The following is a 15483-nucleotide window of genomic DNA, read 5'->3' on the forward strand; positions in this document are numbered from 1 at the left end:
GTGCGGATGCGCAGTCTGGTCTGGATCAATGCTGGTCGCAAATGCACTATGTTGGTTTTCTTATGGCGCGGCTCATATTTAGTGCAAATCACCTTAATAATAATTCTAAGATATGTTTTAAAATTAGTGAAGAGTAACTGCCCTTGACTTTTCATTTAGCAGTTGGATAAGTTTTGCAGTCACGAACTTTCCAAATAAATCAGCATTTAACTATAATCATTTGAAGAGAACATTGGACTAGCAATATCGGTTTCCGTGCATTTTGGCTATTTTTGCCCCTATGGTGTAATCATCTGCCTTATTCAAGGTGGGTTGGTGAATAAATTACTTCTGTTTTTTGGATTTGACAAACTTGCAAATGAAAGTTACTAATAATTCAAATGAGAAAGTAAAAAAGTTAAAGTTTGAATGTAAAGGTTTCAGTGCTTTTCGATAGTGTTGCTTGCATTTTATCACATCACAATGAACAGGTTGTTAATTCTAATTATTGGCTACTGTTTTTAATCTAAAATCTCTTAATACTCCGAATCCATCTTTAAGTTGTCAAAATATAGATTATATTGTATATGTGACAAAAAGAATATCTCTCCTTGATTGATGATCGAATATTTTTATTATACATTTTTTTCATTATATGAAGAGGGTGGGGTACATAAAATACCACGGATTTGCGCTTTTTGTCGCCAACCCTAAACTAGATTGCACGAAAGAGTATTAAAATGATTTTTTTTTCAGATGAACAGTTTGCAATTAAAGGTTTCACCCCTTTCATTAGTCTTGCTCGTTTTTATCAGATGGTAAAAAACAGGTTATTAACTAATTATCGGTTGTAAAAGACATCATTTTCATACCCCTATGTTCTATTAAAATCTTTTAAATACCCCTCATCCATCTTTAAATTGTCAAGAATATGCATTTCATTGTATGCGTGATAAAAAGTATATATCTCCTTTATTTTGGTCGAATATTTTTATTATGAATTTTTTGCATTATATAATTATATAAAGTGGGTGGGGTACCCCCTTTTTCTACTTAAAATCTTTTAAATACCCCTCATCCAGCTTTATATGGTCAAAAACATAGATTACATTGTAAACGTGATAAAAAGAATATATCTCATTGATTTTTTGTCAAATATTTCTATTAACATTTTTTTGCATTATATAAAGTGCGTGGGGTATATTAAATACCCAGGATTTGCGTATTTTTTAGCCAAACCTGAACTAGATTGCATTATAGTATATCTAAATCAATTACTTTCCAAATTATTAGTTTGCAAGTAAAGGTTTTTTCGACTTCCATTAGTGTTGCTCTTATTTAATAACGGGTTGTTTATTCTAATTATCGGTTGTAAAATACATAGGTTTTCCTACCCCCTTTTTCTGTTTAAAATCTTTTAAATGTCCCTCATCGAACTTTATATGGTCAAACATATAGATTATATTGTATACGTGATAAAAAGAATATATTTTCTTGGTTGTTGGTCGAATATTTTTATTATAGAGTTTTTGCATTATATCAAGTGGGTGGGGTACATAAAATACCCCGGATTTGCGTATTTCTTAGCCAAACCTGAACTAGAGTATCTAGATGATTTTTTATTCTAACAGACTGTTTCGCAGCGGTATTAATAAATGACTTTGAAAAATAAGACCATTTCAAAGGTTACTTCTTCATACTGTAAATTTTAGGTTAAATATTTATATTTTATTCTCTGGTATTTTAGGTGCCAAATCTTATAATAAAATGTACATAAAATGAGTACATTTTGCGTATTTTTCAAGCATAAGCCTTATGCCTAAAAGCAATGTTGAAATATATATATTTGAACTGATCTTAGAAACACGATGCCATGTTTTGTTAGTAAAAAAGCGTTTTGAATCTTAAAAAACTGCAAATATACAGAGTTATCTCCCCTTGATATTCTCAAATTTCGCAAGAGCTTTTGTTTTGCAGGCCCAATTTTTCTGATCCGTGAGACTTTGCACTTTCATAATATGTATAGACACTGACTATAGCATGACCGGACAGGTAAATCCTGTTTCTAGGCACTTTTCGCACTTTTGGCTCCCTGGCTATAAAGCAGATTTAAAAAAAGAGTGCAAACTGTTTAGAAGTAGCTTAAATGAGCAAGAAAGGACGTAGTTTAAGTAAAAAGTCCATATTTTATAATAAAATACTTTTTAAACACCTCTTTCAAAATTGTTGTGTTTTATGGAAAACTGCAATACATGTACTATGAAATGTATAAAAATACACAATGTAATTATAGATCACATTGATAATTTTGAAGCAGAATAACTTTTAGTAGAAATTATAGATATAGTTGCCAAACATTTCAAAATTTGACAAAATTGTCAAATAATGCTTCTTCACATAAATATCTTAAGGTTTTTTGTCTATTCAAAAAACGTTCTGTCTACAAACGAATACGAATACGAAAATGGATTTTATTAAGCATAAAACTCTCTACAACGTTCACAGCTAATATAATGATACAAAAAGTGGTAATAATTTTTAAAGACTTTTCAACAGATAATTTTTTTCTCCGGAGATATGTTATGTGTGAAATAATTAAGTTTAGCCTAAGCGCAAATATTTTTTGAGCTTAGATGACAAAAGATTATCCAGTTTAGACATAGTTGGCCAATGGCAATAATGAGGATTGAAATTTTCATTCTGAGATTTCGGTTTCAGTTTAAAAATAATTTATAACATAACATTTGAGCAAATGGCATTTTTACAGCACGCCCAGCTAACAAACTATGGTACAATATAGTCTTTCTTTAAGTCGTTCTGTCAGGCTGTTTGTCTGTCCGTCAGTAGACCATTTTAGTTTCCGATCAATAAATAAAGGAACGCTTTGATCTACAATATTACAGTAACAAACTACATGACTTCCTATGTTTATCAGATGACGTTATGAATGTCAATTTGTATAGTTACACTGAGACTGTAAACGGTTTCAGGCCAATAACAAGAGAAAACTTAATTGAGCCTATTCTAGGCAAATCTGTAATACGATTGTCTTTTGTTACTAGGTAAATTAAAATCACATGTGACTGAAAATAGTTTCCTATTCAATTCAGTGACTGTAGTGTAGGTCATTTTCAAACAACAGTGACTTTGAGACTTGCATTGCTTACCCCGGCCATCATTATATGAGCCGTGCCATGACAAAACCAACATAGTGGGTTTGCGACCAGCATGGATCCAGACCAGCCTGCGCATCCGCGCAGTCTGGTCAGGATCCATGCTGTTCGCTAACAGTTTCTCCAATTCCAATAGGCTTTAAAAGCGAACAGCATGGAGCCTGACCAGACTGCGCGGATGCGCAGGCTGGTCTGGATCCATGCTGGTCGCAAAGCCACTATGTTGGTTTTCCCATGGCACGGCTCATTTATATTGTCTGTCTTTTGTCAGTGTAATATCATGTCTTATACTGACATTACACACGCAGTACAACACCAACATCGGGGGAACAAGCCTTTTACAAACTGCTCATGTAGAACAAATGGCTAACATATAATTATGTACGATGTTTCTTTTGAACAGACTCACGCATACATATTTGCATAAGATGTTTTGTCAAAATTTGTTTCTGCTCCAATTTTACAAAAAGAGGCATTTGATATTACCTATCGCCATATGCATATTTACTACGACGGCGTCAAAACGATTATGTTAAGGGAATTCGCTTAAAGATAGCATGAAAGCTAAAGTGTTATATATACTAGCGAAAGTTTAATTCATTAAAAGTCGAGGACCTTGGTTAAAAATAGTTTAGTGCTGCATACATTCAAACAAAACACAATTTTGGCAAATTCAGCACGAACTTGACATGAATCAATTTAATGAACGTTTTAAACGTTTGTATTTTGAAGCTAGAATCGCGCTTCGATTATGTATGTTTTCTTAAAGCAGCATGCCTCCAGATTTGGCTAAAAACAATCTTTCTTTCAAATTGAAGTTTGATTATATTATGAACATTAGAATATGAATTTTTGTTTCTAACATATTTTAAAAGTTCCAAATCAAGAAAAAAAGATGACCGCGTCGGGAATCGGACCCCGGACCGCCGCGGCAATAAAGACATTTTCCCGTCGTCGTAACCAATAGCGCTATAGCTGAAGTAGTGAATAATGACTTCAAAATATAGATATTTATAATCGAGACAGTTTACCTGTAGTAAAAGCGTGACAAACGCTTTTCAATTTTCATTGTAAAAAGTAGTAAAAACAGCAAATTCTCAAGTGTTTCCGCAACATAAAGTTTGTCAGTAATTAAGTTTGAAAGCTTTCTAATGAAATATAGCATTTATTTCAATATATCTAAACAAAATTAATGTTTTTGTTGTTGTCGAACGATCTGGAGGCATGCTGCTTTAAATACGCCTGAATTAGTCAGAATTACAATTCTCATAACTGACCTACCTTATCTTGACACGTGATTCCTCTATACCCAACAGAACAAACGCATTCGAATCTGTCAACCCTGTCGATACATGTACCTCGGTTAGAACACGGGTTGCTCAAACATTCGTTGTACTCTAGTTCGCAGTTTTTACCATGGAAACCTATCAAAGAATTTATCTCTAAGTGATACTTTAAACAACCTATATTTAGATCACATAAATTTTTAATATTTTCTACTTCTTTTTTTCTAAAATCGTCGAATTTATTTTAGTTTCTGTGAGGCCCACTCACTAAAAATGAAAACAAAGTAATCTGAAAAGGATAAGCGTACACGTGACACAATGGTCATCTTATATTCTAGTGCTTCAACAAGGTCTGCATTAATATTCTTCTGCCGATTGCTGCTTTCATAACAGTTGCTGGGTTTAACCGGGTAGTTGCCGCTACTACCATGTGCACAGCACCTTTTGACACGATTGTTTAAATATTACCCACCTATGTACGCAGACTGACTTTCAAATGAAGTTTCGTTTAAGGTTTAGGAGTATATCACCAAAACACAGAAATACTTTATGAACGAACAACATCGTTACCAATATTTTACCTGACCATTACATGTTCTGCCGTACTGTTCCGTACTTAAAATATTCTGAAAAAGTTGTCCCCCTTTGAAAATGAATGCCATTTGTAAAGAAATAAAAATAAACAATTGCTGAAAACTGTGTTCCACCTAGTTATGTGAAATTTCAACACTCGCATGCTATTGCAAATGCATCAAAACGAACATGTGTAACAGTTCCTTGAAAATGGTGAGTTTTTAAAGGCGTTTGACTGTCCGGAAGTAGGGCCCCATAAGCCAGTCCTTTTCCGGAATTCAATGTTTATATCAGTATACTGACACTTGTTTTGTAGAGTAATATACACGTTATCATTACAAAAACTGCAAAACAAGTGTCAGTATACTGATATAAACATTGAATTCCGGAAAAGGGCTGCCTAAAGAGGCCCAACTTCCGGACAGTCAAACGCCTTTAAAAACTCACCATTTTCAAAGAACTATTACAAATGTTTGTTTTGAGGCATTTGCAATAGCGTGCGAGTGTTAAAAATTTCAGATAACTAGGTGGAACACAGTTTTCAGCAATTGTTTATTTTTATTTCTTGTTTTAATGTTTTGGTGATATACTCCTAAACCTTAAAAGTACGAGTTTGTATTTGTCTTTTTGTTGTTGTTGTTGTTGTCTTCATGTTGGGCTTAACGTCGCACCGACAATTATAGGTCATATGGCAAATTTCTAGCTTTGATGATGGAGGAAGAACCCAGGTGCCCCTCCGTGCATTTTTTCATCAAGAACGGGCACCTGGGCAGAACCACCGATCATCCGTAAGCCCCATGAAGAATTCAACGCCTCGAGTGAGGCTCGAGCCAACATCAGTGAGAGACCAGCGACCTTAACCACCCCGTGCGAGTATGTAAGATAGTCTTTCCATATCCTTAAGATCTATATAGGCAATAGTTTTTCTCGCTTTTATTTGATTTAAGTTTCTATTGGCGTTAGTTTTTAGACTCAGTCTTAAAATATATTGAATTTACGTTACACTTACCAGGGACACAGTAGCACTGAAATCCTTCCGCATGCTCCACGCAAACACCGTTTACACAAGGACTGGATTTACATTGATTTAAAATTGTCTCACAGTATTCCCCAGTAACATAAGGTGGACATTCGCATTTCCATGTTGATACTACAATTTCAATCAATATCATATTGATAGTTTCAGAAACTTGCACATGCAATATCAATAGAATATAGAAATGTGACGCATTATATTGCAAATCAAATGCAAAACTGACAGAAATATTGATGGAAATTATTATTGACACTCGATAAGATGTTTGCAAGGCTTGACGACTTTGAAAATTTGTTTTATAACTTGACTTTATTTCAAATACGATATCAAATAATAAGCAAAAATAGTAAAAAAGATTAAGCGGGGACAGGTTGTAGGGAGTTTACATGCAATGTTATATACCTGGTAGAAACCTAATGGCCAGTGTACGATATAATTTGACCGTGCCAGTATGCGTATCAATAGTTATAGTGATGTTTAGCTGTACTTTCATATTCTATGGTTGCCTGACGTTGTCTTAATGGACAAAGAAAAACAATTTGAAAAAGGAAAAGTCGCCTACTGTTAATAGACAATTTCTCAGATGTTTCCGTGACACATGTCCCGCCATTTCTACATTTATTGTCCTCGCAAACTGATGAAATATTGTCGTCTGTGTAAATTAAATCACACATCTTTCCGCCGAAACCGTCGAAACATTTGCAAGTAAATGTCTTCTGCAAAACAATTAAGATAAAATACATCGATTTTCCTCCCCTAGTCAGAAATGTTTCATAAATGTTAATAAGTATTATTTTTTCATTATGAATGAAGGAGTTAAATGTCTGTTACTAAGTATGACCTCAATTGGTCATTTATGTGCGCTGTAGGACCAAACATATCGTTTGTAAATGTTCTAAGTTTGAGGTGAAGGTCATATTTGAGATAATTTATATAAAGGTCAGTTTGTAGGTTTTGCCACAACGATTGACGAGTGTGAATATGAGCTATATCGGGTAATATAAATGGCTGTAGAAAGTCTGCTTCGTACGGACGGACTAACGGAAAGTTCAACTGCTATATGCCCGGGGGCATAATTTTTTTTTAACTATTAGCGTTTTTGCTTGTTTAAGCATTAGCTCTTCTTACTAGCTAAAAAAGTAAAACACTATTGGAAGAAATATTTTATAAATCATTTGTATAACCTCGTTAAATGCAGATGTACATCGACCATTTCCGCTACAGACGATCTGTGAGGTGTTCTCCTGACATGTATTCTCTTTAACTGTAATATTCAAGCGGCAACCTTTGTGGCATGTCATGTTGGAATCATGGGGATCATCACCTGCAACATGAAAAAAAACATGGTCTAGCATTAAAAGGTAGTAAACGGGAACATGTACGTCTACTTTTTTTCTTAAGGATGAGCATTTTCATGAACATTTATATGTATAATTATCACGGGACTTTAATTTCATTCAGTAGAGTTAGAAAAACCCGAAAAGTTCAATCGTGAATAATTGCTATTAGCTAACTACCTAGAGAGAGGCAAGGAATTTTATCAGAAGTTAAAAGAATCAACATAAAACATTAGTACATGTTTTTCGCAGTGAAAATACCAAATATATTTCCTACACAAACTGTTACAGAAATACAAAATGGACAAAGGCTGCTTAAAACAACTTAAAAGACCAGGAAGAAAAACAAATGTTTTGTGGCATAAACATATGTTTCACTTGTGAACACCAGGTCTTACATTTTCCCAAGTCGCGTGTAATTTCTTAATTTATTTTGTTTGATTACAATTAGCTACCAGTTTGATTTTTCAAGTGCTATGATAGATTTTAATGTGCAAAACTAATGTTTAATCGAATTCATGAACATGCTTTGAATAAATAAGTATGCTTACAGATAAATAAGTTAGATCCAATGTTTAACAGTTCCGGTGGTATTTGATAAACATCAGTGGATATGTTGAAATCTGGCAATGTTGCGTTGTTGTTGAAGGTACAAGACGTAAACTGCTCTGCTGTTCTTCTGTAAAAGTGCACTGTTCTTCCATTGTGTGTTGTTATACTAAACAAAAAGGCAAATAACATCTGAGGTACATGTATGACTTCTCTAGCAACAATTATGTCAATACAAATGTATGTGGATTTCATAAACATTGTGAGTATTCTAGTATACAGTCAACTCCAAATTAAGAACTCTTAAAAATATTTCAAACTGGAACGTTTTTATAAAGAATTGACTGGAAGCAGGCATTGATTTTACAATCAATTGTTGTCACTGCAATTTATTATGTACCTGTTTTCGGGAAATAGTTTCTAAAAATGCTTATTAGCTTACTACTCGATCCCTTGCTTTTGTAAAAATGTATTGTAATCACATGCTATTTGTTGAATAAAATATTGTTTAAACCAAACATCGCGAGCTCTGAAATGAAATACTGTATTTCCTATGAAGGTTTGATTTAATACAATATAGATTGTATACGCTGACAATATGACAGTTCCATAAATATGTATTTTATTGGCAATATAAGCCTTCGTTGAGGAATTATCCGATAACAATTTCAAATCTTCAGCACTAACCTTTAAATAGACAGGATATGCGCATGTTATAATAAAGCATCTGTCTCTTATTGAACAAATATCTCGGAGTGTTTTTTACACCAAACAACATAATGAACTACAAAACATTAGTCGCACTATATTACCTCCAGTGCACCACAGAAGTAAATACCGAAGGGTGAAAGCGAGCCCAAACATGATACAAAGATAGCACCGTGATGCCCCGACATGTACATGACCTCAGCGAACTTTGCAGGGCACCTCTTCACAATGCAACATGCTAAATACCTAAGCACTAGGTCTTGAGGTTTTAGACAATAATTGTTTTATTTCTTAACATACTTGGTAAGGGATATCTGAAGCAACATGCCAAAAAGCTTAAAACATTCTTGTTTTCACCTAGAAGGTTTTTAAAGTCTTTTTTTTTTCTATTAAAGTCTATGTTAGACAAGTGAACATCAAAGCGGTTCCTATTTTGACCCTATTGGCAGGATTTGCACTCCCTTGGTACAGGCTAGAAACCAATTATTTAAGCTAAGGACATTAAGGGTTAAGAATTTTTCCAGTATAAATTTATATAAAACAAGTGAACCCCAGGGTGGTGAAAATTGGAATTCGGGGACATGATTTGAATTGATGTGGTAGAGGAATCACCCAAAGCATTTCGTTGGTAAGCTAAACACCTATTCCTATGTACTTACATATTTTATCACGACAGTCTTATTCATATATATTTAACATGGTGACATTGGAACAGTAATTTATAATATGAAGAGTTACTATTACAGGAAAATATGTATATCACGCCCGCTAGTACTTTATGTTAGTCATATATATTATTACCATGTATTTATTCCTGTACTGCTGTCCAGCGTATTTCGATTTTAGATTAAAGTTCCGTTTTAGTAAGATAGTAGTTTGACATTGTGTTGTAATTATCTTAGATAAAAGTCCTTGGATCACCGTAAAGTAATAACAAATGCAAGTACTTGCATATATATGATCTGAAAAAACCTCACTAACGTATTCGAACTGTAATTTTTATTTGTGTTTCCCTATTTGGTAACAAAACGGTTCACAGCTTGTCACAGACTGAAGCACCTTACGGATAAGCATGCGACAGAATCCTAGAACTCTGCTATTCTCGTGACAAATGCACTGTAATATATTTTAATCTACTGTGATTCAATGTATCCATAAACAGAAATATTTTGCTTAGTTATTTTCTACGTTTGCAGTTAACAGACAGTCTGATAAATTGTTACTGAGCACACTATTTATTTACTGTGACAAAAAAAAATTATTAAACCCTTAAAAACCATTTTCAACGGTTGCAAGAAGGAAGGCTAGAAAAGTTTGTTCAGTCAATGGCTGTAAAGGAGAATAAAGGCCAAAAAAAAATAAGCTTCAATAATCAATTTGGTAGGAGTATACTTTGGAAGAAAATAACATAACAACACAAAAACATAGCGAACTCGATTTAATTTAGGCTGTTCATGAAATATGCAACATTCGTCACGTCCTCTTACACCGGATTGCGTAATGTCACCAAGCTTCAGCAGAACTATATTGAACTGACTTCTATGATCACATGGATCAGAGATAAATACAACACAAAGTCATAGAACGGAACAAGATTTTACTATTTCCATACAAAAGTTACAGACTGCTTTTGTAATGAGTACTCAAAATATAGCATAGAGAACAAATATATAAAAACAATACCTGACCGGGTTTAAGGATTCTGTTTATGAATAGTGATGCAATGTAACAAGCTTATTGTTAAGTATATCTCTAATCATTATTCACTGCATAATTTTCTTTTCTTTTTTACATCACATCGTGTTTCAATTATTTCAAAATATAAGTTACGAAAGTGCAGGCAACAATATCAAGCAATGTAAAATTTGGCTATTTGCCGTCGCGTTAAATAAATTAATCTCGCGCTCTCTCTCTCTCTCTCTCTCTCAGTTAAAAGAAATTGATTTTATTTGAACGGGAAGGACGAGCAGTATTAAATGCCATAATAAAATGCCGTTTCAATTATATCAGCAAAGACTCTAAAGTTCCTGTCTGCCATGACAAAATCCTACTTTGTGTTATTTTGCGTGGCAGCGTACTGTGCCTCCAGAGGACTGGTTTTCTTAATTTTATAACAGCGGCAAGTTTCTTCTTTTTTTGTTAGGTTTAACGTGGCACCGACACAATTTTAGGTCATATGGCGACTTTCCAGCTTTGCTGGTGGAGGAAGACCCTAGGTGCCCCTCCGTGCATTATTTCATCACGAGCGGGCACCTGGGTAGAACCACCGACCTTCCGTAAGCTAGCTGGATGGCTTCCTCACTTGAAGAATTCAACGCCCCGAGTGAGGCTCGAACCCACATCGATGAGGGGCAAGTGATTTGAAGTCAGTGACCTTAACCACTAGGCCACAGCGGCAGCAAGTTTCAGCCTGTACAAAGACGCTGAGAAATGAAGTTTATCAATGTTCTGTTAAATAGAGTTTCCCTTAAGCCGATGCTACGAGGCATGAATGGTGCTTTAGTTTGAATAATGGAGTTCTTCAATGTTTTCTTTTATAAAGGAATTTCCATCAAGCCGGTGCTGGGGGCATGAGTGGTGCTTTAACTGGAATAATGGGGTCAACTAAATGTTTTCCAACATTAAGGTGGTGTTACAAGGCATGAATGCTGCTTTAGTTGGAATAATTGGAGTTCATACAATATTTTCTATGATAATTGAATGTCCATCAAGTAAGTGCTAGGAGGCATGAGTGGTGCCTTCCTTGGAATAATGAGGTCAATCAAATGTTTTCTATAATAATGCAAGTTTCATTAAGGAGATGTTACAAGATATAAATGTTGCTTTAGTTGGAATAATGGAAGTCCATTCAATGTTTTCTATGTTAATTGTCCATCAAGTCGGTGTTAGGAGGCATGAGTGGTGCTTTAATTGGAGTAATGGGGTTAATTAAATGTTTTCTATTATAATAGAAGTATCATTAAGCCGGTGCTACGAGGTATAAACTGTGCTTTGGTTGGAATAATTGGAGTTCATTCAATGTTTTCTATGATAATTGAATGACCATCAAGCCAGTGCTAGAAGGCATGAGTGGTGCTTTAACTGGAATAATGAAGTCCATTAAATGTTTTCTATTATAATACAAGTTTCATTAAGGTGGTATTACAAGGCATTGGATGCTGCTTTAGTTGGAATAATGGGAGTTCATTCAATGTTTTCTATGATCATTGAATGTCCATCAAGCCGGTGTTAGGAGGAATGAGTGGTGCTTTAATTGGAATAATGAAGTCCATTAAATGTTTTCTATTTTAACAGAAGTTTCATTAAGGTGGTGTTACAAGGCATTGGATGCTGCTTTAATTGGAATAATGGGAGTTCATTCAATGTTTTCTATGATAATTGAATGTCCATCAAGCCGGTGTTAGGAGGCATGAGGGGTGCTTTAATTGGAATAATGAAGTCCATTAAATGTTTTCTATTAAAATAGAAGTTTCATTAAGGTGGTGTTACAAGGCATTGGATGCTGCTTTAGTTGGAATAATGGGAGTTCATTCAATGTTTTCTATGATAATTGAATGTCCATCAAGCCGGTGTTAGGAGGCATGAGGGGTGCTTTAATTGGAATAGTGAAGTCCATTAAATGTTTTCTATTATAATACAAGTTTATTAAGGCGGTGCTACAAGTCATAAGTAGCGCTTTGGTTGGAATAATGGAGTTCATTCTATGCTTTCTATTATAATAGATTTTCGATTAAGCCTGTGCTAGGAGGCATAAGTGGTGTTAGGCTGTACAGCTTAAATATTCACTTAGACAAACAGCCTTACAGCTTAAATATTCACTAAGACAAAAAAATCAGACTGAGAAAGCGACTTACTTTACAGATACTCCCTCTTGTACCGCTATTGGCTTTATTTCTCGAAATGTATCGTCAGTGAATATATTTTGATAACATTGACACGCTGTAGACTTTGAGCACATATTGATCTGAAAACAGAGACAGTAGGTATAACAATATCCTCATAAAAATCTTTGAGGGACATGTGAGACTACTGCCGTAACAAAGACATAAGGAAGGTTTCCGCCTTAACAAAAGATAATGCATAAAAAAGATCATCTATAAAAACAGAAATAAGTAAACCGATATGTTTTCATAATAATGTCTGTCACAAGGACAAGTATTGCTTTTTAAAAAGCTAGAAAGTGGCTCGGTTAGTTCTAGTTATGAGAGGGCAGGTATGGAGCCTAAAGTGATATGCCATTGATAAAGGGTCTATGAACGTTTATAATACTACCTCAATATTAGAGAACTGTCCACATAGTCCCGATGCAAATTTTGTCATCACTCATTACTACCATTAAAGAAGCAGTCTAAATCATTCTGGCTAAAAACGAATATTAACATATATCCAGTCCCTGGAATATTTCCAGTGTTCAGATATCTTAATGGTATTCGTTTCAAATACGCATGCTTCTAAGTGCTCAACTGGCTCAGTTTCAATTATCCAAAGTTCTCCTAACTGTTAAGCTCGTTTCTGCAATTAGGGCAATATTCTATTATTCGCATCCCTATACAAAAAAAGGATCAAGGGCATCCGTATGTTCGCTTTATGTTGGCTTACCTCGACGAGATGTTATTAAGACATTTTATTATGGTAACTAGCTAAAACTCCGAATCTTTTCGTTACAAATGCAAAATGGAAACAGATCTTTCAAAGAAGTAATTTTCCGCCATTACCCGAAACATCATTAATGAACACACAATGTTCAACTAAGAAAAAAGATTCATTGAAGCCGAAAGGAACATTTTGTCTTAAATTTGTGTCGTTCATCTAAAAACGAGGACCAAGCGAGTTGCATTCTAGCTTTTTAAACAAGAGCTGTCAGAGAGACAGCGCGCTCGACTATTTCGATGCTGGATAGTGAAAGTTGGCACATCTGAGGAAGCTGGAGCTGTCACTGGAGTGTTTAATGACTCTAATGGTGGATGAAGATATTGGACAATAGCTTGAGTATGTGTCAAAAATATTAAGTAATAAAAGAGATAATGATAAAGTGTATCAAAACATTAAATAAATATAATTCTATGCAAAAAGGGGCATAATTTATAAAATATTGGTGCAAGGGTCATGTGATGTAAGTCATGATGTGAAACAACTACTTCAAGTCTGAATCAAATCCATTTAGTAATCACTGACATACAGTGAAAATGCATTAAAATCAACCTTAAATTCTTAGAAAAAGGAGACATAATTCATGCCAGAGTTATGCATCTTGTGTCATATGATGTGGATGATAAAGTAGAACAATAATTTAAGTTTGAATCGAATTGATTTAGTAATAAATGAGATAGAGTGAAAGTGCATCAAAATTTTACCCTGAAATTCTTAATAAAAAGGGTTTAATTCATGAAATATTGGTACCAGAGCTATGGCCCTTGTGCCATATGATGTGGATGATGATGAGGAATAACTATTTAATGCTTGAAACAAATTCATCAGGTAATTACAGAGATAAAGAAAAAGTGCATAAAAACTTCAAGCAAGGTGCGGACGCGGAAGAACGCCGACGACGACGCCGGGTCGAGTAGGACACCTCTCCATACCTCGTATAGTCAAGCTAAAAAGTTATCTAAATGCAAACTTTTGCTCATTTGTTCAAAAGATGTTATCAATTGTTAACAAATGCAACACAACCAAAAAATGGAAACGTTTTTTTTTTTTTTTTTTTTTTGTTTTGTTTTGTTTTCTCATATAAAACTTTTGTCTGAATATTCTATACATTGATATTTATCAGAATTGATCTCCATACTTCGGCAGATTTTACAACAATAGGAAAATCATCTTTCAAAATATATAACAAATAATCACAGGTCACGGTGATTGTTTGGTAGCCATTTAAAGGACCGTTTGAGGCTTTATATCACGTTCTTTGTAAACATTTCAAGAATTGCACGTTATTTTCTTTGACTTATTTCCATTTTAATGATAAAATGGGCTTAGTGTCCATTATGAAAACGAAATTTTAAATGACTGGTATCCATATACTGAACTAGAAACAAGTCATAGCGGATTTTAATCAAGTAGCATAAAATGAATTGCAATTGTAAAAAGCAATTAGTGTTTATTCTGGAGACAATTTTGGTATTTTAAAATTATTCCCATAACATCGAAAACGTCTCTCGTTTTGTTATAATTCAATTTGAAAATATAATGACGCTGGTCAACTTAAAATGATTATTTTTGTAGCCCTTTACAAGGTTTTACAACAATAGCATTAACGCATGTGTTTCGTGTTATAGCATCAGTCTGCTAAATTTCCTGGGATTCTTAAGTTGTTATAACACGAAAAACCATACGTCATCCCTATAAAACAAACGTGTCGCTATCATTGCACAAATTCGGAGCACAAAACCTAAATGCATTGTTTCTATAGGTAACGGAACAAATTTTATTACCCATTGAGTTGTTCCTTAAACGGTCAACATGTTTTAAATATCAATATCTGTGGCTCACAAATCACCAAAACTACCAGATGCATGTAGTTAATCGCTTTAAACAATAACTGATACTTCGTCATTATAAGTTTGACATTAACCATTTCAAAGAGAATAATTTTCGTGTGCTGCAGCCAATGGACGTTAATTAATTTCAGATGCAATAAAGTAGACCAATAATTTACAGTGTTTCTCCCTTCTCACGTGACATCCGAAAGAAAAAGGTCAGGGGGAGCAATCGAGAAAGTTCAAAGTTAAGGCGGCCATATAAAATGAGATGCAGTACGTTGGGGTGAATAGCATAGCAGGGATTAGATAGCAACTGTGTGCTTTAAAAAGATTTTTTTTTGTGAACGAACAAGACACATG

At 34.3% G+C, this 15483-nt stretch overlaps 1 protein-coding gene across 2 annotated transcripts in view; it reads right to left on the minus strand.

Moving 5' to 3' along the window:
- LOC123553786 (neurogenic locus notch homolog protein 1-like) overlaps positions 1-15483 on the minus strand; it is a 76139-nt gene that overhangs the window by 10022 nt on the left and 50634 nt on the right. For both annotated transcript variants that reach the window (XM_045343431.2, XM_045343432.2), the window contains exons 2-7: positions 12496-12605; positions 7936-8102; positions 7232-7371; positions 6610-6763; positions 6021-6161; positions 4434-4576 (exon numbers count right to left, since the gene is read on the minus strand). In XM_045343431.2, the coding sequence (XP_045199366.2) occupies positions 4434-4576; positions 6021-6161; positions 6610-6763; positions 7232-7371; positions 7936-8102; positions 12496-12605 (855 nt within the window). The remainder of the gene's footprint in view (positions 1-4433; positions 4577-6020; positions 6162-6609; positions 6764-7231; positions 7372-7935; positions 8103-12495; positions 12606-15483) is intronic.

The sequence above is a fragment of the Mercenaria mercenaria genome, chromosome 7 (assembly GCF_021730395.1).
Source record: "Mercenaria mercenaria strain notata chromosome 7, MADL_Memer_1, whole genome shotgun sequence".
NCBI classification, from domain to species: domain Eukaryota; kingdom Metazoa; phylum Mollusca; class Bivalvia; order Venerida; family Veneridae; genus Mercenaria; species Mercenaria mercenaria.